Source organism: Cyprinodon variegatus, unplaced genomic scaffold, assembly GCF_000732505.1.
Source record: "Cyprinodon variegatus isolate N-32 unplaced genomic scaffold, C_variegatus-1.0 Scaffold577, whole genome shotgun sequence".
NCBI classification, from domain to species: domain Eukaryota; kingdom Metazoa; phylum Chordata; class Actinopteri; order Cyprinodontiformes; family Cyprinodontidae; genus Cyprinodon; species Cyprinodon variegatus.
The window spans coordinates 297,685-324,007 of record NW_015151030.1 but is presented as its reverse complement, the minus strand read 5'-3'; the positions used below and the strand labels follow the sequence as shown (position 1 = coordinate 324,007).

The 26,323-nt window shown below is 36.9% G+C and overlaps 1 protein-coding gene across 1 annotated transcript in view; it reads right to left on the bottom strand.

Annotated features, from left to right (window-relative positions):
• The window catches only part of ptprg (protein tyrosine phosphatase, receptor type G), a 190,810-nt gene that overhangs the window by 124,382 nt on the left and 40,105 nt on the right, over positions 1-26,323 (bottom strand). The window contains exon 2 of the mRNA XM_015392190.1: positions 16,162-16,266. Within this exon, the coding sequence (XP_015247676.1) occupies positions 16,162-16,266 (105 nt within the window). The remainder of the gene's footprint in view (positions 1-16,161; positions 16,267-26,323) is intronic.

Below are 26,323 nucleotides of genomic sequence, written 5' to 3'. Positions count from 1 at the left end.
CTCTTCTGCTTCAATCATATACAAACGGTTTAACAGTCGACCAGCATTTAGATTTTTCAAAGCTTATGAGTGGCAGAGTGTTCATATGGGGCTTTTTTAGCCTTAGGTAGCCCAAAACCGCTAATTAGGCCGCAAATCACAAGACTACACATGACCACATCCCCAGATGAGAGTGGAGCTGAGCACAGCGAGCAGACATTTTAAATCAACCCTGAATCCAGACTGTGTCTCACTCACACTCTTCGCTACTCGGTAGCATCCACAAAGCAGAAAAGCCCGCTTGGAGCTGGTATGTGGCCAGCATTAGGAACAAGAGATGAGGGGGAAAATTAAAGAATAGAGGGGAGGAGGGAGCTCACAAAAAGCAGCTGAAAATTGATTCCTGGGGAGAGGTGAATGCTGGTGAAGATTGGCCAAATTCATTTTAAAATTAAAGATGCTGGAGGCTGGTCTCTATGTATGAGGATTAATAAACACACACACACACAAACACACACAAATAAAATTCCCATGAAGCACAATCATTTTAAATTGTCAGTTGCCCCTCAAAGATCTCGTCTTCCATAGCTACCTGCAGACAAACGCTCGCAGACATGAAAGTTTGCTTTATTTCATGGTTCGAAGTACTGAATTGAAAATATGAGCTGGGTGATGTCACCAAAGCAGCTTATGGTTGAAAAAGCAAAGACAGTGTTGTACACATGCATGACTGACAAAGTAGTCCTTTGCCTTCTGGCTTTCAACTTTTTTTTCTTCAACTGAATGCTGAAAATATTCCCTCGCCACCCCTGCCAGCCACCACCACACACCCCCTCCAAAAAAGACTGTAAAAAATTGCTCAATTTATTTTCAAAAAGCTGGACACAATTAAATCAAAGCTTCTTCTGTAAATCCTGCTTAATGTATGTGCAGCATTTTGATCTCTTGAAAAGAGAAAAATAACAAGAGATTGGTGAGTAAATTTAATAAAGGATGAAGGGTTTAGACTGTAAAAGATTTCAGAATGCAAAGAGCAGCTTCTACCCCAATAATTTTGTAATGCATCTGCATTATTTACTATCCCTCGCAGGTATTTGAGCTCCCCCTTAAATGAGTCATGAGACACTATAAGACAAAGGACAGCCGACCTGAGTGATCTTTCTTTTAGCTGTCGAAGAGAGATTGAAGCTAAATCGATGTGAATTAACCAAAACATTTTCAGACTTCGGGGTAAGATTTCATTGCCAGTAGCTTTGGATATCATCTCTCATCTTCTGTGGCATATTAGACATTGGTTGAAATTTCTTAAGGAAAATTGTGAAGGTTTGATTTTATGAAATTCTTATGATCTTTATGATAAATTCTGTAAAAAGGAAAAAAAAAACTATCCCTGTTCACCCAACCAAACGAAGGCACCATTAGCCTGAAAACTAATTCAATACAAGACAAAAAAAGACAGCCTAAAGCACTCTCGCCTATTGCAATCTCTGTTCTTGGCTTTCCCCCTTGGCTGCCATTATTCTTCCAGTTGTGCAAATGAGGCGGGGAAAACAACAGCTACCTGTTTGCAAAGCAAGTGTTCTTAAAATTTAGAATCAGGACAGAAATCAATAGCAGCAGTGTAACCTCGTAATCCAGAGAAGGTAGCATGGGACAAATATCTAACAAGAAAGTATGGGTGATACAGCATTAAGTACTTCAAAGCAGTTAGGGGTCTGAAGTACAACATTCATATTCCTTTAAATGCTCACACATCTTGCCGCCTTACAACCACAAACTACTTCTCCTTTAATGGGATCTTGTTATAGATAGACATAAACCAAATTCTTATAAAGTGAAAGAAAAATACAATAATACTTTGAAAATTGGAAACAAAATGTATTTTAAAAAATCTGAAATATGTACCTTGCAATGTATTCAGACCCTAGTTGCTATGATACCCCTAAACCAACTCCAGTCAAAACAATTAACACGTAAAATTAACCAACTAGTCTCTGTGTAATTTCATCTACAGCCCTTCTGACGCAAATAAAAGGAGACACAGCCATAATGTGGTCAAAAAATATTGAGAGTATTAGAGCCTCTACTAATTTATTTGTATGAAAGCAGCTAAATGCACTGTACCCTGGGGTAGTGGCATTGTCATGCTGTGGGGTTGATTTTCTCCAGAACAAGGAAAGCCGTTATATTTATGCAATGCTTTTGGCAGCTAAATACAGGTAAATTATAGGAGAAAACACCTTAGAAGGGGCAAAGCACCACCCAACTGTAAGAAAATTAAAATCTGTGTCACAACAGAATTTTGATCTTTTTGCTTTATGGCAAAAAAACAAAAACAATTATTCGTTCTACTCTTTTAGGCAGAATAATGAATTTTAATGATGTGTTTGATTTTGATGAAGAAGTTGTAGATTGTGTAATGCCATGAGCCATGATGTTAATTTTGGACATTGAGGACCTCGATGGTTAACTTTGAACATTGATGAAGGAGATGTAGTTTTGCTCTGCTGCAGGCTATTTTCTTCTCCAACTGCTGAAAAACCAAACTCTCACAAGACCATCATAAGCCATTCCCAGAGGGAGGCGTGTGTCCCCCACCGTGCTTCGGGACAAAGCAGCTGCTTCATGCTCGTCCCATTCTCTTTTGTGGCTGCTTCCCAGCCAGCCCAATTGGAGAGAACCCATGAATGGAAGGTCATGCAGGCTGCAGGAATCACAACCTTCTGATTGCCAAAGTTAAGTTTGACTGTTGGTAAATTCACAACCAGAATGCAAAACAAACTTTCTGCGTTTTAATTATAATTTTTTCTTTTATCTTTTCATTTTTACTGTGGAGTTAAGAAAACTAAAAAGAAGCTTATGGTTACCATGTGATACCCCACACTGGCATATCTTGAACAGTGGTTCATAAGCTAAAACAAACTTTATTTCACTAAGGGTTTAAACATGAATAACATATTAAAACTAATTTTTCCCCAATCTCAGTATAGAGAAACTAGGTAAGCCTTAACTTTTAACTGTTCTCTAGAAAAAAAATCATAGATGGTTAATAATCAATTAACTAAAAGTTTATTGATTTCCATTTAAGCGAATAATTTCATAAAGTATTTTCCTCCTTGGATTTGCATTGTGAATTGGTTTAAACACATTCAAACTGCTCTAAATTAGTTTTTAAAGCTAATCTGACCTCATCTCAGCTCTTCAAAATAAACTTTGGTTCTCATACATAAAATCTAAGACCAATTGGGATATAATTGTTTTAACTGATTATAGTTTTCACCCTTTGTATCGTTTTTCTTTGTGTAAATTACAGCTCAGTTTAGTTGAGTTTCAGTTGTTTAATCCAGAGTTTTTAACTGAAATTTGTTTAACTTGGAGCTGACTGATTTTTGTTAGTAAAGTCTTATATTTCGAATGGAAATTGTGAATTTATCCCATATTTGGGAAGAGTTGACTGACAATAATTTGAGCTCGGTTCAAACTTTCATTAGTTATCCTTACACAAAGTAAGAGTGATGTGTGATCACAGACCAATACACTACTGTTAAAAAGCTATTTGATTAAATAGCGGATATGCAATCCCCACTGGGGTAGGCATTCAATACAAAAGTTATTGGATAACATATTATGAGGTTTCTGTGTGAAAGTTAAATATATATGAGATTACAATTCATACAATTCAAAGAGTAACAGAGAGGTGCAGTGGGAGTGAAAGTTGGTGTACAAAAGTCAGAAATCTCTTTACCATCCGGAGTTTTAAAATTGAACCTATGGTTGGTTGTGAAACTATGGAGGTAAATGGCAATTAATGAATTGCCATTTACCTCATCCTTAAAAGAATCTAAATTTCAAAAAACACATTAACTCAATTTGTTGTTATGAAATAACTTTTGAAAACATTAAAACCATAACAATATTTTTGCAGGACACTGAATTCCATTTGAAACTGAATGAATTTCTAAAAATTACTCGATAACCTGAGGACACACCTACCGAAACAATGCCATCATGGCCACCGTAACGACCTTGCTACCAACAGTTACAGCAACTCCTCACCTCTCGGGGATGTGTACTCATTATAAAGTCAGTCATCATGATTATGAGTTTAAAAATTTTGCTGAGCCACTCTCAAGCTCATTTCAGCTCATCAGCATAACCACATTAGAGAGGGAACCTGTGGGCTGGCAATCTCGCATTTCCTCAATATTGCAATCCCAGCAGGCTGAGCATGTCCACATCCATTAAGTTGGACCTGAGCCACCAACGAAGCCTAATATACTGCCACCAGGCACACTAACACCACGCGACACCTGAAATTTAATTAATTAGCTTTACACAACAAACTGTCACTTCAATACATCAATCTGTCCTAAACAGGGGAAACCTGAAAATTTGACTACACTTATCATTGCAATTGTGCAGAGGGGGTTTCATTCCTCTACTTATTAGAGATGAGGGCCCCAGGATACCATCCTCTGGACATGTCACTGTAACAATACTAACAATCAAGTCACCAAAAACTCAGTTTACCCAGGGTGCGGGAATCTCTAATTTATTTCCATCCATAATATATTTACCTAATCTAGGAAGGGAAACAGATTGTCAGAGGCAGTGGGAAGTAAGATGATTTGGAGCTCAATTCTGCTAAATTGGTTGCTGCCAGCGTGATACATCATGGAGAATTAAGATGCCTCTCCCCAAGCACACAACTTCAGCAGCCATATTGGCACATCTGTCAAGGGCCCACCCCTGACAGAGACAAATTGACCAATTCTGGCACACAAAGGCTGATCCAAAGTGCTAGCAATAACCAAGATGAATAATGAGCTAGCTCTGGCTCCAGCAAAATTCATTTTTAATAATTAGTGTTCCTGCACCTCTCATTTTCTCTGAAAATGAGTGCAGGTACATCTACAGGTTTATACAACGCATCAGCAAGACTGGAGGGATACAGATGATGTTGTGTGTTAAGCTTCCATCATCACATAGAATGACTGCGACTTGAAACGTGGGGTGGAAGACGGATGAATCTCTCTCTGTTCTCCCAGGAGCAGGAAATTAATCAAGTCCAGAGAGCCCTGTGTTGCGGGCCGGCTGTAAAGAAATGTTTCAGGATGAGCAGCATTAAGTTCAGAAGGTCAAAATAAAGGAGGATGCGAGGAAGGACTGTTTGGAAGGATCAAAAATTGCCTTTACTGACGGCTACAGTCAGCACGCCGATTTTCTGTTTGAGACCAAGTGGAACTCAAATTACAGCAAAAAGGTGAATATTACAAAAAATTCTGCCTTTCTCTGTACTTGACATCTGGCAGCAAAGCTTGTTGAAATTCTACCAGAATGAAAGTGGGGGAAAAAGATAGGAGAGAAATAAATAAATAGATGCAGGTGTTTCTATGATTGTTATGGATTGTGTGTTGCTCTGGAGAGCAGCTCCAACTAATTGATTAAGAATATAATTAGTACTCAGTAAAACAGCCCATCACAATGCTTTCTGAGTTACTATTATGGAAACATCCACCGACTAGTGCTCAAGCACACAAGAGACCCTTAGTGTGCAACAAGAATTTATAATGTCTGGTGATTTGAATAGATTGCAATTTTATGTAAATGAAATTGTGGGAATTTGTTAAGAGCAGATTCTCTGCAGTGGGTTTTATGTACCCAAAAAACTTAGGTTTGACCTTTCACCTACTAAAACCAATGCCCTGGCAGGGTTCATATAGCCCCATTTACACTACCCTCTGAAAACCGATCCATGCCGAGTTCGGACCGAGCTTAGATCAGTTAACCATGCCGAGTTCGGTTCCTTACGATCGTTTACACATCACGTTAGCACGGTTCCTCACCTCCCAGTGATCTACGGTACTACTGGTCTCTAAAGATAAACAAGAAAATCAACATGGCGGTGTCTGTAACATTCAGGAAGTTTGGTTATATTTGTGATATTTTGTTGTTTGCGGAGAGTCAGGTGAAGAAGGCAGCCTTTGGTTATTCATCACACTCCCAAGCAGAATTATCACTGGAAATCGTGTTGCAAGGTAGGGGAGCTTGTGTTTTTATGAATGTCTGAAATTTCATGATTACGGAGGCTGACTGAAAGGAGATGACAAGATCTGCTCATGCCAGGACTGAACCGCGCAAAGCCCTACTGATGATCTAGTACCTTTTAAGCGCGGTTGGGTTGTGTCCGGCACGGTGCGGTTCAATTTTTGCACCTGTCAAGTTTTGTTTTAATGCATATTGCACATTTTCTTCTGGTCCAATAAACCTCAATTCAATACTGAAATATTACTGTGTCCATCAGTTATTAGATATATCAAACTGCAACAGCTGTTGCAAACACCCAAATATTTAAAAATAAAAATAATTAAGATTAATAGGGGTGCCCAAACTTTTTCATATGACTGTAGATACTGTAGGTATGAAACTGATTACGGGTGAAAACACAAGCACACAAAAGCTTGTAAATAATTCATAACTTAAGGGTATATTCAAAGTTTGATTTGACTGCTAATGTGCTAATGTGTAGTAGCAGAGCAGAACTGGAGCAGCATCATTGTTAGATGTCTTAGAGTCTCATTAAATTGATGAATAGGCATGGGTTTGATTAATGATAGGGTTTTGCTTTATTAGTAATTAGGTTTCATCATTTTCTCTATTTGGTTGTTGAATAATTGTAAAGGAGCAATAATTCACTATTTTAGACAGAGAGAACTAAAAAATAAAGGCAGCTTTTTAGATGGAATATGGTGTGACGTCACACCCAGTCACTGGCTTACAAGCTGGACATGTTTTAATCTCTACATGCACAGATAGAGAAGTGTGGCACAGGAGCAAAATGGCTGGATACCATATATAGTAGTATTCATCTGAAGACAATGATTTATGAAAATGAAGTTCTGTTGCTAACAAGTTTTAAATGAATTACTTATTCACTATTCATGTTCATCTATAAGATGATGCCATTTTTCACTCATATGACTGGATATCCGTATTTATTTGCAGATACCCAGTGGTGAAATTTCGTTTGATGCTCATTTGATGTTGAGCATAAATAAAACATTTTGCATGCCTTAATATACAAGAATCTTGTGGCTTTTTTGTAATAAAAATGCTCAATAGAAAGCTATAGAAAAAAAAGTCAATCAAATTGATTTTAAAAGATTTTAGGACAAACTACTTTTTAATGGTTGTAGTAGTTTTTTTAAAAGAGGGTAAATAAGTATAAAATAATCATATATATTCTATTGATGGAAATTATGGTCAATCAAAATTCATTCATCTTTATTTGGCAATACTTGCCAAATAAAGATGAATAATGTAGTAATGTTGTTGTGATTAAATTGTTTTACTTCCTTCCTTTAGATCCATACAGAGTTAACTGTCCCAGAACAACAAAAACAAGTATTTTCATATAAATATTAAAACAGATTTCATTAACCAGATCACTATAAGATCTGAAGTTCTTGGATCTGAAGTTCTTGGATCTGTAACGGGTCTTAGCTTACAAACTAGTCTCTCCTATATTGCAAAAAAAACTGTTTTTATCTTTGTCCCAGAAGACATTTTCCTGGATCCCTGGATAGAAAGCCCCATGCTTTACCCTCCAAGCTGGTCCCCTGTGCTGCTGTATAGTCAGGGAGCTTTGCTTTAAACTCAAGTGTTTCTCATACGAGGAGGTCTACTGGGAGCAATCCTCCTCTCGATTCATTACCTCCAGGAGTCAGGGCTCCTTCTGCTGGGCACCATGACAACATGGCATTGCTCTTTTCCCTCCAGCATTTGGGGTTGAGGGGGGATTTACAACATCAGAGACAAAGTGCACTCCTTTCACACGCACCAAACTAATTTAACATGAATCCCTGGATCTAACACATCCCACCTAGCTGGACAATCTACAAGGGAATTGGTACGTTTTGAAGTTGTTCTAGGAAAAAAAAACCTCTGCTCTAAATTCAGTCAAGTGTTTCATTAGAATTTCTCACAGTAGCATCATATACTATAGGCAACCTCTGAAGAGTACACATCGTTAAAATTAAAACTCTGTTTAATGAGAAACCCGGCAGTGCGCAGGGATTTTTCTGGTCATATTTAGATAAAGCACACAGAGGAAGGTTCCGCCTATCTTACCCGATGTCATCTCTCTGCAACCAAAAAGGATGAAATGAATACAGACATTAAAAAAAGGAAAAGTTTAAGAGAGAAAACTGCTGCTGTAAAAAGATGTATTGCTTAAAAACACACATATACACACACACCCACATACATATACATATATGTATGCATGTGTGTAATAATATATATGTCAAAATCCTTTGTCACATACATATACATATATGTATGCATGTGTGTAATAATATATATGTCAAAATCCTTTGTAATTACCAATATTTCCCATAATAAAATCCACAATGTTCTAAATTGTTAATGACCAGGGTGTCCTGATCATGAGCAAACACCAGAGCTTTGACAAATCAACATCTATTTAATAACAATTTTCCAGTCAGAGGGACAAAAGAAATCAAACATCAGGAGAGGCTTTGCTACAAAACCACAAGGGATAAAATCATTAGCATCATTGACAATTTCACTGAGACATTTTAATGCATACTTTGTAAGCTGATCATTGTGTCAATACGTATAATTCATAATCCACAACCTTCTGTTTCTATGTGGCACTAATAGGATACCTCCTCTTGCTGTCATATAAAATGGGACACACAAGAGAGCTAGCCATGCAATTAAGGCAGAGGTGTGCCGATCTTTAACAGTCAGAAAATCTGTGACTGTATTTTTCTTTTGTGTATTGTTCTGGGTCACCTCTCTGACAAGTCACAGGGCGATTTCTGGGTAAAATCAAGATTTTAACAGTTTTAGCAGCAGTTTTGATCCTGCAACTGCAGTAAAAAAAAAAGGACTACACTGGAAAAACAATCTAGAAATAAGTAAAAAAAATTCTTAAATTAAGTGTATTTATCCTTAATTTGAGTAGGTAAATTAGATGATTTACCAATGCAATGAGTATTTTAACTCTTAAAATAGGATAATTAGATAAAATGCACTTGAAATAAGACAATGCAACTGTGTTTTCTTATTCTAAATGTAAATTGTCTTGATCTATTGGCAAAAGGTCTCTTTTACCTTCTCAATTGGAGAACAAATGCACTTATTTTAAGAAAAAAGGACTTATCTAGATTTTGATTTTTTCCAGTGCAATATCAGTACACATATAAACTGAATATTCCTGCTTCCTGTGAACATCTACTGCTTAAAGTAGAATTATTTAGCTGATCTTAGCTATCATCCACAACTTTCAAAAACTCTTTTCTTTCTCTCAATTTGTTTTAGCATGTTGTTTGAGCCGGAACCCGTCATACATTTTGTCAAATTAAAATATTTGAAAGCGAGTTAGGATTTTAAACATTAAAATATTAATCTTTAGTTTAATCTTCTTTAGAAAAATGTATTTATGTGATGTTCTAAAAGCACAGGCTTAAAGTGGTACTAGCTATAATCATCAATCTTATGTCCTCCTTTAGATTGGATTCAACTGAGGATTTCAAGACAAAATAAAAATAACCAATGAGTGTTTGTTAATCGTATGCCTCAATTGTACTTCTATGCAGACTGCAGCGGTTCTCATGCGTTTGACTAAATTGATCAGAGCACTGACGAAAAAGTTTTATGCAGCGACAGAACTGAGGGTTAATTCAAAGCCAAAACAAACAGCTCTGGCAATCGAGTACCGTGAGTTACCTAATCTTGTTTTGTATCCTCTAAAGTACTAATTAAGTTGGATCAACATAGCAGTTGATTGAAAATGACACTTCATTCACTTCATTATGTGAGACATGAGTGGAAAGATTGCTAATGATCACGGGCAACCTCAGTGAAGTGGAATAAAACAGTCGGGCTGAGGGGAAATATAATCCACACGTATCAGACAATTGCAGGCTCTTTCTGTGGCTGCAGCAGCTTGTCAGGGTGGCTTCCATCCAAACATACGCAACTGCTGCATGAAAAACAGACAGCAGGAGCGCTATCTCTGTGAAGCACTGCACTATTAGTGAGTTGTTAATATGAAAAATCACCCAGATGCAGCGCCTTAAGCTGTATAATCAATTTGTGGAGGTATACATCATTAACTCCTACATTCAACCTTTAGTTTCAGCAGAGGAAAAACCCTGAGTCTTAATTTCAACACAGCCAAGAAACAAAGCGAATAATAATCCAGAAAAGGGCCTTTTTAAATTTCAATCCATTCAAATTCTCATCAATACTATAAACTTGCTAAGATTAAAGTAATAAAATTCATCTTTTATTATGGATTGATTGCTTCATGCCATTCTAAATGGCACAAGTTAATTCAGGTGCAATCACTCAGAGCAAGGAAAATAAAAATCCACTCATCTTTGGGACATTAACCTGCATTTCTTTACATCTAGAGCGGCTGTGTTTTAACATTGTCTTTCTTCTGCTAGAAAGAAGTCTGCTAGGAAGGGATCAAACTTAATGCTTCTGCAAACGCACATTATGGTACTCCTGACTGCTGGGCTGTAATTAAAGTAAAACAATAAATCATCAAGAAAGCGATCGGAGGAAAAAACCAGCATGTGTATTGGCAAAAAAAAAAGAATCTAAAAGCAGCGATAAAAGGAACGAGTGAAACTAACAGAGATGATGTGAAAACCTGCAGAGATATAAAAAAAAAAAGGGGGGGGGGGATGATGCATAGCCTTGTTCCTGTGGGAGTCTTACGGTGAGTATGATATCATCCCTCTTATGAAAAATGCCTCCACATGCGCACTTGGAGACACAGGCACACACAAGCTCAGGGTCTGCCTTAAATAACTTTTAATCAAGTTTCAAGGTGTGGGTTTCAAGCCTCCTTGCATTAAGGTTCATAACCAAAGCACACAGGAAGGAGCCACATCATCTACTGACAAGAGATCTGGCTGCACTGCGCGCTTTATGCTTAGGACGGTGCAACAAAAAAATTCTGAATACAAGTAAAGTGTTGCTGTTAGTAATGCAACTTGTTTAATAATCTGTCTAATAGATAAAATAAATTAGGCTGCATTTGTTGCATTAAAAAATGACGAACTTCAACCTAGAATAGATAACCAGTTACAAAATCAGACCTGAACTAAATAAAGAAGTCGAAAGTTATTCCACATTGTTACTCTCTGGAGCTCATGTTGCTCCATATTCTTTAAACGGCTCTACCCTGCAGCAGTTGATGCTGGTGGGCTACACAATGAGTAGAAAAGAGAAGCTTGCTCTCTTAGATGTTATGTCTGCCTGGCTCTTAAGGGTTGAAGCCTGTCCTGCACAAGTACGTTCTAGCTTGAGGCTCACGCCTGCTGCGTGCATTTCTGTTACACTCACTTGCACAGAGCAAATGCCCTTAATAACCATTTAGCTGCTAAGGCACGCTTGTCTGTCTCCCATTCACAGCCTTAGCCGCTAATTACATTCCCAAAGTAATGGACAGTTCTGTGTTCCCTCAATGCTTCCCTTTTTTTTTCCTGAGCACAATCAGCCAGCTGCCTTCGCAAGTGGGACTTAGTGGTCAGCGCAGACATGAAATGCGTGTCCAAAATTCAACTAAAGATACAGTTTTCTTTTTTTTTTTTATGTTGGTTTCAAGACCTTTTTTTTCTAAACAAAAGGGTTCTGTTTTCCTTACAATTCCAGCTCCTTTTTTGTTAAGCATGCAGGCTTCTTGGCACAAGGCAAGTACAAGTGCAAAGTATAACAAAGGGTAAATATTAAACAGGTCTAAAGCCACAACTACACACAAATAAACTATAATTATTAATTACAAATATATAAAAAATCGGTGCATCCTAATTTATTGGAACATCAATTAAAGAAATAAATTGTTTCTCAATAATTAAATTCATCATATAAAGTTATTGCAGGTAGAGCCACTAAATTAAAAATCATAACTTTGTTATTAAAATCCAATGTTTACTGTGTCAGCAAATTAGAACCTTACAGCAATAAAATAGCTTTTTAATAGAGTGATGTAATTTGATGGCCACGTTATGACCTGTGCAATCATTTGGACTGTTGTCTTTATAGTTGTTCAGAAGACATGCATCAACGCTTCCCACAAAGAGGGGAAGTCACACAAGGTCATTGCTAGAGAAGCCGGCTGTTCACAGCTGAGACGTAATGTAAAAGTTAAGTGGAAGGAAGAAGTGTGGTATCCTAACAAAATGTCACAATACAGAGTAAAAGAATCTAACTTACAGTCTGCTGATTCAGTACACAAAAGAAGGCTAATAACTAATAAAACCCCCAAATTTAGCTCCTCCAAACATGTTCTACGAAAAAAAAAAAACATAAATAAAACTGAGTAATGCTGGCTGCCTGGAAAATATGTCTATAAACTGCACACTAAATTGCTGGCTGGGCTCCTTTTGCAAAATAACTGCATCATTTTAGGATGGACCCAACCAGGTGTGACTGCTGCGATGTTAAGGAGGCCCCATTTACTTCAGCTTGTCTGCGTGGTTGATCTGTCTTTTATAAATAGGTGTGTGTGCGTGTGCGTGTCTGGGAAAAATGGATCAAATAAAAAGTATTCTCAAGTTTCTGGTGCCACACTACCTCATCTAATTATCTGGGTGATTTTATCTTTGCCAGCTGCCATTTCATTTTAACCACAGCTACTTGCCAAAGCCCAGACACATCTACAACCATCGTGTTGAATCGTTAAAATTGCACCCTTAATCAAAATTAGTGAAATCTCTCTCGGTGATACGACACACAACAATATAAAAAATAGAACTCATCCATCAACACAGTTGAAAGCGTTTAGGAAAACGACAGCGTAGTGAAGTGATTAAGAATCTTAATGTAGGGTCCACATACCTTGTCCATTGTGAGGGAGCTGTCATGGTTGGATAGTCAAAGCAGACAGTTTTTTCCTGCCTCTACCAGACAACCGAGGCAGCCAAAGGCCGCTGTTAGGAGTGACGTGAATACCAAACAAATGTGAATCCAAACTGAGCACACCTTGTTTCACGACTGTGAACGGCACAATTTGCTCGCCTGAAACCATGATTTTCTCTTTTTTTTTTTATTACTTACAACCACAACACCAAAGACAAAATATTCCATCAGTGTAATAGTTTTCAGAGCTTCGATTCACTCCAGTGGCAGTGGGACTGAGTGCAATATTTGCAAGGTGGTGTTTTTGGATCTGTAAATACAAGTGCCCCCCACCCCCCACCTCTGTTTCAGAGAGGTGCCCTCAACAGAGCACACAACCCTGATTTCCCATCGGCTGAGCCCGATCGTCGACTATGGACCGTGTTTGCATGGCTGTGGATGTTTGTGGCTGTGATTAGTTCTGAGAGAACAAAACAGGTTCAAACTAAATTACATGATTATTTACAAACACTATTTTTTTTTAAAACAAAAAAACAAACACAGCCTTTTTTGTTTCCTAAATGCAAATTATGTGTGCATAAGGGCTGCAACTAATGATTCTTTTGCAAATTGATCTTTCGATTAATAATCAGATAGACAAAGGTTCTGTAAAGAAGATTTCTGATTAAATTAAACCGAGTGAAACTAAAACTTTTCCACTTGAGTTGTGGATTGAACATATTGACAGACGAAAAACATTTTTTTTTATCTTAAATGCAATATGTTTAATTATTATCTTAGCTCTGTCAGCTAAAGGCATGTTTTATAGTCTATATTACAGATAACGATTAATCGATAACTATTTCAATAATTGATTAATCACCATTAATCCGATAAAATGTTTCAGCCCAAGTGTGCGTACACGAATATTTCTGTTTACTTGAGGAAGAAAAAAGAAATCAACCAGGGTCGATGATGATAGGGATGATGATTTGGTTCTGTGAGTTTTTGTGAGGTAAAGTCATAACATCTAAGTAAAAAACATTCACCTAGGAATTAGAGATGCACGATATAATCAGCCCCGTCGGTATCGGCCTGTATCGGCCTTAAAACTGAATATCGGACATCGGCCACCCCACCGATATTTAACCCGATATTTGATCAGCTTCTGAGTTTCTAAAGTCTAAAAAAAAAAAAGAAAAACTACTTCTTCTTCCTCAAAAACTTCTTTTTTACAGACTTAAAAACTTCTAAAGACGAAGGAAAAAATATTGATACATTAAAATATCACAATATCTTCATATGCTGATATATTGCCATTTAAAAACACCATTTCAATCTCTTTTACTTATGAAATATTGCTATATGTCATCGTTATGCTACGAAATCCCCCAAAAATTCACAAAATTTTGCCATATTTTTATATGTTGATATATTGACGCGGTATCGATCTATTTTACTAACAAAATCTCACAAGAATTTGCAAAATACCACAAGAGTTTGTAACAGAACAATGAAATTTCACGAGATTTTGAAATTAAAATAGATCGATACCGAGTTTTTAAAAATCAATTTGATATCAGCATATGAAAATATATTTAAATATGTAATTTTTCAAAGTGTCAGAAATGGATAACAAAACTGCTATTTTCAATGACTACTTATTTTTGTCCAGCTTTAACATCGGTATCGATATCGGTTATCGGCTATATGAGTTTTAAAATATCTGCATATCGGATATCGGCCAAAATCCCAATATCGTGCATCCCTACTAGGAATCTATTTTAATGAAGCACCTCTAACACATGGATTCCCTACCAGACATCATGGGAAATAAAAAATAAAAAATCTGCAAAGACATCCTCAAAAAATCTAGTTCACCCTTAGCTAAAATATCCAGAATCCTTAATCATAAACACTAGGCATGAATTAATAAAAATATGTTGCCATGATTGTGATATAATTCATTTGTGTAAAATGCATCAATTATAACGTTGCAGTTTTTTTTTACAGGGTATGTGTAAATACAGGCAGGAGGTAATTTACCTAGAATGAAGGCAGCAAAGATTAATGTATTTACCAACAGAATTATTTTCAGCTAATATATCCAGCAATATGGTGACTGAATGCTATCAGTTTTTAATAGTAATGTTATCTGAAAACTGTATTACAAACAATCGGACATGCAGGAATTCTTGCATCCTGCTATTGAAAGTGTTTTGCTGCAGGAGGGACTGGTGCGCTTCACAACACTGAGGCTGCAACAAGGAGAGCACAAAAAGATTTTTCTACGGAAAAAAAAAAAGAAAACAATGACAGGATACATATAGACTTATCACAAACTGGCCTCAGGACATAAACTTGAGGTTTCGGTAAAGGATGACATAAAGCCCTAGTGGAAGTCCTATAGAACATTAGTGAGCAGAGAAGAAAATGGGTATAAAAGCAGGATGGCCTTACTGTAAATCCTGATTGAGAGTAGTTCTATTTGGACAAAAGCAAAAATTTAAGCTAACTGTTCCAAGATATTCTTTTTTCTGGCATTCCTTACAAACATACATATATAAACATTTGACCCAAAAATGTCAGTGTGTTTGGTTTGAAAGGTTCTAATATTATATTTCACTGCTTTTCCAAAATGTCTTTTTTCTGCTAAATTCAATTCTTTTCATCTTCCATATTCTAAAACAAAGTGTTTCCACGTGTCAAACTTTAAAGCACACAAAAAAATATTAAAAACTGTCCCTATATTATTTGGCGTTTAGAAAATAGAAAGCATTTGTAAATGTTAGTATATACATCAGACATAAAGTTTTTATCTGACAAAAATAAAATGCTTTATCTTTTACACAGTGTATGCAAGTACAGCTGTACAGGCAGATATATTTACTGGCAGCATTTCAGTATATACAGTTTATATACCAAATCTAACTTGCAATAAATCCATTTTAAGAGCAGTTGATTTATTATTCATGGTTAAACACAGTGGGCTACAACGTAATAATCCAGCATTAACACTTGGAACATTAAATCACTTTGCCATATGTCTCAGTTTCTCTCCCCAATGCATTAGTTTAATTATGGTTATTAAGAGTGTAGAAAACATACAGCTCAGGTACACATTATGTGAATACTAAAATACCTAGATTAGCCTCTCTACATTCAACAAAAAAAAAAGGATCAAAGGTTGCTGACTAAACAGGGGACAGAAACCGGGAAATGAGAGACGAGTCAGAGGGGTTGTTGGGCTATTTTCTCTCCGTTTCAGGCTCTGTGGCGGTAGCAGAAATGAGAGCTCACCTGAATAGGACCAGTAGGGGTCACCAGCTGTCCTCCTCTCCCTCATTACGCCTGTGCTCCCAGGACGGCTGCCTCCAGTGAAGCGAGGTTGGTCACCCGATGCAACTGTGGGGGACAGAGATGGAGGTCAGGAAATCCACTGGGGCAGGGAAAAGTATTCTCTCAGCGGGCAAAACAGAACTACTAAAAATGTCAGAATGAAGCACCTGGTGTCAATGAAATTAGCATATATCTAAATTTAAAAGGAAGGAAAACAACACATCAGCAGCATCATCATTCTGTGACTTTGATCTCAAACACACAGACCTCAGCTTGGTGTGAACCCATACAGTTTGGGTTGGTATTAAAGGACTGATATAGTGGTACAATTAGAGAGGGAGACACACAGTCACAATTAAAGGAGATATGAGCTGAATTCTTGTTCCTAAGGTTACCAGCACCCCTCCCCCCTGTCCCTGCACACCTAATCAGGTTGAGGATTAAAATATTCCACTGAGGTATGGGTGTGTGGATCGGTTCCCTCAAACTCTTTATGAAACTTACATGACACAATGTGATCATATATGTCATGTAAAATATCATTGATCCAGAAATAGATGTTAGAATTAGGTTGTGTCAAAGAATTTGTCATGATTAAGAAGAAAAAAATTGACCAGTTACCAGTAAAACAGAGAGGTTTTAAAAATGTAAAACTTCCTACTCAATAAACTTATCCAAGATATTGCTTCAATTGATTTAAATCAGATGCAAAAGAAACTGATGAGAGTTTTCTATGCCTGTATAGATGATGGCAACATTTTGTCCCCCTCCCTGACATATTTCTCTGCAGTGGCATAAAGGATAGCTCCTACATTTTCTGTTCCATATGCAAAGAAACATTTTGTTTATTTTTTATAATAACATTGTAAATAAAAATTGCTATATTAGTATTAAGCCTTAATTAGCCAGAATGGTACAACCTGCATTTTTTCCAGGAATATCACTGGAAAAATTATCAGATAAGACAGTTTCAAGTAAAATCCAAAATTGAAATTTTAAAAAGGCAAGGATAAACACAAAGCACGTGCAGAAGTTACCGGTAATGCAAAATAGAAAAAAATTCAAAAAGAGTTGAGAGATGTTACAAATTTTAACTATTCCAACTATAAAAACATCACAATTCATCTCCAGTAAAAAGTTGAGATATTTCTAGTCCCAAAAGTAGCAGATATTTAAAAACACAAATGAGCTCTATTGCACAAGTTTAAAGGATTTTCTTTTGTCTAGGCTTTTTTCCTTGCCATACATGCTCTACGATTGCCCACCTTTAAAATTATTTTTTCCTCTTTTCACCAAAGTTGCCTCAATAGGCTCCATAGATCAGTTCATGAGAGAGAGGTTTGGGTTGAATTCTCTGGGGGTGAGTGTTGATGTGAAACATTGGAGGCTCCTGTTCTCCTGGCTACTTCAATATCAGCCACATGTGAAACTCAAACCCCACCCCAGACTCAACAAAAGAAAGTAAAATGCAACAAAAAGGGCAAAACTGGAATTAACAGTGGCAGAATAAGATGAGGGTAAATTCTACTTTGGTAATTAATGGATCTGTGGTTGGCCCTCTTATTGTTAATAGGGTAAGATGTTCCTGTCAAAATATCAATGTCTAGAACTTCTTGTTCACCCAAAAAAAAAAAAGAACCCTATGCAATCCCAGTGGCAGACTGTGCAGCTTTTTCCTCTTCTATCACAGAGAAAACTACTGTTGACTTTTCAACTGCTCACCAGATGGGGCCAACATCTGCGAAAACTCTGCAAAAGCTCCCTTAATGTATAACTATCAAAAAAGAGATATCCCATCAATTATAAAAATGATTAGATAATGCTTTAGTGGCAGTAGAACATTTTTGATGTTTTGCTTAAAAAACAAAAAACTGGAGCCTGCTTTGCATTACTAATAACAAGTTGATGATGTTTTTTTTCACACACTGCTATAGAAACTTCAAAATGCCCATACTTGCACCAGACTACATCAGCTAAGACATAAGAATGATCGGTGTTTGTGCTCTTGTGATAACATTCCTTTTTAAACATTTCATCAGTACCAGAAGAAAAATTATTAATTTAAATCTTAACAGTTACCCAATTAACAGAGGCATGATAGAGCTCTCTAATGATACTGCCACCTCTGGCAAAAATTCTGAACTGCAGTACTCATCTGCTTGTTGTAGGACATGCTCATACTTAACAAGTTGTTTTACTTTTTCACTTTGTGGAGTTGCAATTGGTGTCTGAGTTAAGCTGGATGCAGGTCATTATGATTATTCACAAAATACTTTGTTTTTCCTCGATTGGACTCATGACTTTCCTGACTTTGAAAGGTTACTCCTGACAGTCCATTGGCACCAGACTTTACTGTTGCTAAGAAAAGTGCTTACTTCTACTTGCATACATGGATCTTTGTGCAGGCTCCAATATTTTCTTTCCTGTGGAGGCAAACCCACTACCGCCACCTAAAGGGCTGGAGGGAAAAAGCCAGTGCCTAACACTTGTTAAATATAATGTAACTAAAATTCAGTTTCTCTGCATTTGCAAAATGTAAGTTTAAATTTAACCTTTGACTTTTGAAAAAGAGGTCAGTCCAACCTCCAGTATATCTTTGCTTGGCCATGGAAGACCAAAAATGCATGTCGCCTACATCCCCCAGAATATTGTGCAGTTCTGGATCACAGTTTGGTGAATTTTGCTGATCTTTCTATCACACTTTTTTTTTCTATTGATATTTCTATTGAATTTTTGTGTATCCCAAAATAAATTGTTTATGTTTTATTGCCCAGCTTTAGTTCAAATACACCAAGTGAAACAGGTAACACTAATTTAAGTGACCAAGTTACTAAAAGTCATGGAGATTGGTATTGACCCAATGATAAAGGAAAAGGGAGGGTAAAAAAATATTTTTTTTTCATGTTTTTATTGCTATGCAGTTTTACCATCATATATTTTGATCTGGAGTCTGACCGCAGTAGATGCCCACACAAATTAAAGTGGACAAAATGCTAAAGGTCACATGGAGTGCTCAAAGCACACAGAAAAGAAAACACAGGGGTGAAGAAATGTATAACAAACCAAATCATTACTGCAATAGTCAATTATTACCACTTCATTATTTTTAAACATATAATTGCGTTATATATGTATAGATGTATAGATGTATAGATGTATAGATGTATAGATAGATAGATAGATGTATAGATGTATAGATAGATAGATGTATAGATAGATAGATGTATAGATAGATAGATGTATAGATAGATAGATAGATAGATAGATAGATAGATAGATAGATAGATAGATAGATAGATAGATAGANAGATAGATAGATAGATAGATAGATAGATAGATAGATAGATAGATAGATAGATAGATAGATAGATAGATCGATCTATCTATCTATCTATCGATCGATCGATCTATCTATCAATCTATTGGTTGTGGATTGTGTTTATACACGACTAAGCAAAAATATCCATTTGTTTTTAAATTATCCTAGCATAAAAAAAAAGAAATGCAATGTATCATTTTATCACTATTCGTCATTTAGGATAATGTGTTTTGTCTTCTATAAGACTAGGGCTAAAAGAACTAATTGGATTAATCGTGACTAATCAAATATTGAAATAATGGTCAACTAATTTAGTAATCAATTAATCATTAAATGTATTATAGAGACTGTAAAGCAGCCTTGAGATTAGAGAGCAAACTACTTAGAGCAGTAATTATCCAGAAATTGCATTGAAAAAAAAAAGTTTTAAGTGGAAAAGTTTTAGTTTCAAATGGTTTACATTTTGTAAAAAAAAAAGAAAAAAAGAACAGTGAGAACTGATTAGGTATTGGCATCCAACTGAGAAATGTGGTATTTCTCAGTTGGATAATTTAACTCTAAAATGAATGACATGCAGGGACAGGGAAAAGGGCAACCCTAAAAAAACAATTTTCTCTTAGAAACTGTAAATAATTTTGGATACTTTTGAGTGAAGGATGTATAGAATCCAGAGATTAGAAGATAAAGAAAAAGAAGAATGAAACATTTAGGCTACTGAAAAATGTTGGTAAAGAAGGCCAATATTGTCAATTAACTCATTTTCAAATTTTGAGTTGGTGTTTTTCTATGAAAACATGCAGGACAGGTCAAAATGCTTAATTCAAAATGTTCGTTATGGCATTTTTCTTGTAAAGACAGCATTTATGCAGTAAATTCAACATTTGTCTTCATATTTCTTTCCCACTTGGCTCTACCTACAGTTGATACCGGAGACCAGGCAGTGATCTTCTCCTCCTCATTATATATACAAACACGAAATCTATATATTTGCCAAGCTCTTCAAACAAGGAAATGGTTTTATGCTAATTACAGCATCACAAGGCAAAGCAGAGATAGAAGCCGATCTGAACAAACAAGAAAGAAAAATCAGACTTTCAACCCAGGTGCCATTTTCAGCACAAAGCATTAATGGGTGATAATTACCACGATTGGGGCTTTAGAGCTTTGCAGAAAACAAGTGGAGCCTCTTGCACTGTACACGTGATTGTTTCCTGCCTTTTTTTATTTGGAATGAAGTACAACCTTTAAAGAAGCAATTCATCAGAAAAATAAAAACAATAATAATAAAATGTCTGCATGCTCAATATACACTTAAAAAAATAAATAAAGGAAACACTTATATAACATCCTAGGTCTGAACGAATGAAATATTCTCATTAAATACTTTGTTCTGCACAAAGTTGAATGTGTTGACAACGAAATCGCACAAAAATCATCAATGGAAATCAAAGCAATTAACCAATGGAAGACTGGATTTGGAGTCACACATAAAACTAAAGTGTAAAAACAATACAGGCTGATCCAACGTTGATGTAATGTCCTTAAAACAGGTCAAAATTACACTCAATATTGTGTGTGGCCTACATGTGCCTGTACGATCTCCCTACAATGGTTGGGCATGCTTCTGATTAGGTGGCAGATGGTCTCCAGGGGGATCTCCTCTCAGACCTGGACTCAAGCATCCACTAACTCCTGGGCAGTCTGCGATACAACATGACATTGCTGCATAGAACGAGACATGATATCCCTGATGGGAGAAATCGGATGCAGGTCTCGGAAATGGGCGGGGCCAGTCCATAGCTTCTATGCCTTCATCTTGTAGAAACTGCTGACACATTCCACCCACATGAGGTCTAGCATTGTCCTGCATTAAGAGGAACCCAGGGCCAACCACACCAGCATTTGGCCTCACAAGGGGTCTGAGAATCTCATCTCAGTACCTAATGACAGTCATGCTACCTCTGGCGAACACATGGAGGGCTGTGTGGCCCTCCAATGACATGCCACCCCACACCATCACTGACCCACTGCCAAACCGGTCATGCTGAAGGATGTTGCCAGCTGTGGGTCACTCCACTGTGTCTCTAGACTCTGTCATGTCTGTCACATATGCGCAGTGTGAATCTGCTTTCATCTTTGAAGAGCACAGCCAGTGGCAAAATTGCCAATCCTGGCGTTCTCTGGCAAATACCAAGCATCCTGCACAGTAATGGGCTGTGAGCACAACGCCCATCTGTGGATGTCCGGCCCTCATACTATCCTCATGAGTCGGTTTCTAACCATTTGTGTGGACACATGCACATTTGTGGTCTTCTGGCAGTGCTCCTCCTGTTCCTCCTTGCCCAAAGGCTGAGGTAGCAGTCTTGCTGCTGGGTTGTTGTTCTCCTACAGCCTCCTCCATGTCTCCTGGTGTACTGGCCTGTCACCTGGTAGTGCCTCCAGCCTCTGGACACTAGACTGAGACACTGCAAACCTTCTTGCCACAGCTCTCATTTTAGAGTCCGTCTCCTGCTACCATGAGTGTGAAAGCACCACCAACATTCAAAAGTCACCAAAACGTCAGCAGGAAAGTATAGGTTCTGAGAAGTGGTTTGTTATCCCGCTTTACTGTGTCTTGCTTACTGCCAATTATTTGACAGTTTTCTAATACATTTGCAAAACAGCATGTGAAATTCTTTGTCAATAAATGTTGCTTATAAAGTGTCAGTTTTATTTCACAGAAGTTTGATTTGATTGAAGTTATATGTTGTTATATGTTATGCAACAATCTCTTGGCGAAACCACAGTACATAACTCATTTATAGAATGCAGGCCGCCTGTGCAGCCAGGGATGTAGGCAGTCATCCTCAAGACTTTTAGCCTCAAATGTCCTTTTTACTATGATAAAAAAAAAAAAAACGCTTGAAATCAAACATTGTCAACAGAATTACAGCAAGTGCTAAGGGCACAATTTGTCCTTTAGCATGCACAATCCCTAGAGCGTAGCCCGAGACTTGCAACAGTCCAGCTCCTCGGGGAAAATTAGCTGTGCTGTGGCTGAAGACAGTGCCAGCGGAGAAGAGGCTGTCTAGCTGATGTCAATGTCAATCAGGTGCACAAGCAAAACAAGTGTGTTTTCTGTCACTTTGAGCAGCTAGAAAATGCAGCTGGATTTTAAAATCTTAAAATGTCTAGCTAACATTTTCCCCAATTGCTAGATTTAGCTGAGCGAATGTGAAAAAAGTCTGTCGTTTGAAGAGGACAGCAGGAAAAGCTAAAACAAAACTAAAGAAAATCTGATTTCTAGAACCACTAAATTTATCAGGTCTACCTGGTTATTTTTACTATGAGACATACGGTCTTCACACTGTTTCCTTTAACAACCTGCACCCTGACAGGATAACTAATCAACATTCACATGATGGCCAACACAGCAAGTTATCTACATGTGCCTGTGGTGGCTGTCACACTACTGTAGATCAAGGGTAATTTTGTGAAATGTTGGTTTAAACGCTTAAAATTCACACAACTTTGTTACCCTGACAACAGTTTTCCATTACGTTTATCTTATGGGGGTTAAGCTACCATAACTTCATACGAGTGGAAATTACCCCTGGATACTTGAAGCTCAACCACATTCGTAACAAAAGCTGGATTTGTACAGAGGTAAATCACTAAAAGCTTAAACTGACATTAAAAAAGGTGTAGCACTGGAAAAATCTGACACTGAAACGTAAAAAAAGTTTCACCTTACATAAATCTGACAACAAGCTGTAGCTTAAAAAAAAGAGATGGTGAAAAAAATATGATGATACCTTTTCTGTGACAAAAAGGGGAAAAAGCCAGAGGGACGTTCTCATTCCATTATTACTTATCTTATTAATTTATCCTTATTTTGGTCCACTAAATATGTTTATGTTTAATTTTGGTAGATGTGTCCTTCACATCTACCAAAATTAAACATCCACAGAAGTGCTGTCTTGTGTCATGGTACGTTTTTATAGAATCTCCAGCCTCCTAGTAGGTCTGAATTGTTTAGCTGTTTTGTCAATTGTAAAAAATCTAATAAGATGTGTTGTTGGATGCGCTCTGGACTCAGTGCAGGAGGTGGGAAACAAAAGGATCTTACTGTAACTGAATTAAAATCTCTGTTGGATAATGTCTCCGACCCCATGCATTAAGCTGTTGCAGAACTGGAGAGCTCCTTCAGTGACAAACTGCTGCATCCTGAATGCACCAGGGAGCGTTATCACAGATCCTTCCTCCAATCAGCTGTAAGACTCTATAACCATCACTGCTCACAACAACCTCAATAAGTTGTTACATTCATGCTGATTTTACACAGTTTCTACCTTAGTCAGTTTAATAAAATGCTGCTGTCATTTTGCACATCTCTGATGTTGCTGCTATTTTCAAATATCCATTACTGTAAAAATGTCCAAATGTACTAGTTGCTCCCTGTGCAGCAACTATGCAAAAGAGAACAGACCTGATTAATTTGTCGCTGGCTGTGGGTGTATGAAACTGGAGAGCATCCGTGAAAACAAACGCAGGAAATGCTACATTCACTGGATGTCCACGTCTTAAAAATATGAAAACAGTGTTTTGCACTTGACATTCCATTGGAAGAAGGATACACTTTTATTTATGGACAATATAACAAATCAAAATAGTTTTCAGTTTTTTTGTGACACACTATGGATATTATATATAAATATATATACTTATTTATATAAATTTTTTTTTCTTTTAATAACGGTTGCTCTAATATAACTACACACCTTCAATGTTTTAATCTTATTAACAACACCTACAAAACAAATACTTTTTTTTACCGTCTTATGAGGTAAAGCTCTCAAATATAAATAAGTAGTTTGGAGCATTGACGTGGCTAAATTGCTGATTTTCTGACCTCTGCAGAGATAAATAAAATTGGTTAACCGCATCTGAATAACATCTAAATATGAGCGGATCCCCGATCTCCAAACTAAAAGAAATTTAGCCTGACTGATTTAGGTTATTAAATAATTTCAAAACTGAAATAATTTAATACATATTTTTTATTTGATTGATAGACAAGTAACACTGAAATTTTCACATTTACAAATTAAAATCTTGCAGTTTTTTTATGCATTGAATAGGTGAGACTTTTGGCTTTCCATAACTGCTTCAGTCACAGTTGATCCTATTTATAAACTCCTGCTAGTGTGACATGTTTGAATTCAAGCACATTCTATAAGCAAACTCTTTCGAAAGCCTTGAGGCTGTACAGCAGCCTTGTCCGTTTTTTCACCTCTACCGCAGCATCTGCCTTAGTCAGGTCAGAAACAGCTACATTACTGTTGGTGCAGTCTTAATTATAATTTGATCCAGCAAAGACACGCACCAGAACCCTGACAGAAACTGTCCAGTTTGTTGAGTTGTACCTGCGGCTGTAGGCGTCTTCCTCAGGTGAGAGCACCGCTTCTATAGAAAAGTGATGGAACCGCTGTCTGACAGATGAAGAGGAGAATTCAGCCTCTGTATTTTCCTGTTTCTACTTGCAGCTCAGCGAGCCTTATGTATTTTACCAGAGAAGCTTAATAAACTGTAAAGAAGCTGTATCAGCAGCCAAACCATATTTAAGGTATTGGATATTGGGGGAACTTCCAAATTTCTAAAAGGCAAATTGGAAAAACTTTTTTGAAAGAAAAAGATTTTAAGTAACTTCAGTATCAGGCCTATGTGCAGTATGTCTTTATGAAGATTTATTTTGTGGAGAAAATAAAGTTCTTGGTCATAGTTAGATAGGATCGTAGCGGACGTGGCCCTCACCACACGCAACAACATTGACAGAATTGAGAGTTTTAATTGGTTTAGAAAACATTGAATTTATTTTAGCTGTTTTTCCTTTTACGTCAGTCAACACAAATGCATTCATTTATATTCTACTTCTTCCTGTGTCACAGCTCTTGTGCACCATCAACTGGTGTGGCCTGAGTACTAAAAACAACTATTACAGATTTTCCAACTTCAGCGGTTTCATCTTGACGCCATACACTTTTTTTTTTCGGTGCACATACCTTTCTCAACATTGTGGAGATGTAGCCTTAATTATATCCTTTGTAGTATCAAAACTGTTTTATTAAAAGTCTCCCAGTATTGGACAGATACCCAGTTCTAGTTTCTGTGTATTCGACTTCATTATGTGGGCCTGTATGGCGGTGTGCGTGAAGCATGTAAAGCTGGTCTCTTATTGGCTTATTCTGTGGGCTAAGTAAAGAACACACTACAGTTACAAATAAAAGCTGGTTTATAACTAAGTGATATATATTGGTTGGCTGCACCCTGCCCTGATGCTCCTGCCATTGGTTGGGGGATCATTGGATATACAGTCAGTCAAAAATTTCAAATATTATTTCTGAAAGGGGCTGAACAATTAACTGCCTTTGCAATATGATTACAATTTTAAAAACAAGGCAACCGATTTCTTGTCATGTAACATTTAAAAAGAGTAAGACAGAGAATTTCTCACTCTATTCTTTTAGGTGGCAGTAATACGCTTAAAGTGGGTCTAAAATGAAAAAAGTCACTGCTAGCATTCATATCTATTCATGCCAAAAAGAAGAAAGTGCAAGAAAAGTTCATTATTTTTCAGGCCAAGTTGATAAAATGTTTTTTTTTTTAACAACCTTTTTTTTAATTATAATTTCCTTTCTAAACAACATTTGGTATATTCTATTTTTTTATAATCAAGGAGCCCTAACATAAGTCTTTTGTATCTGGTTAATGACAGTTGAATTTGACCAACTCCTGTGGTTGAAACTCAACAGTCCACCAATAACT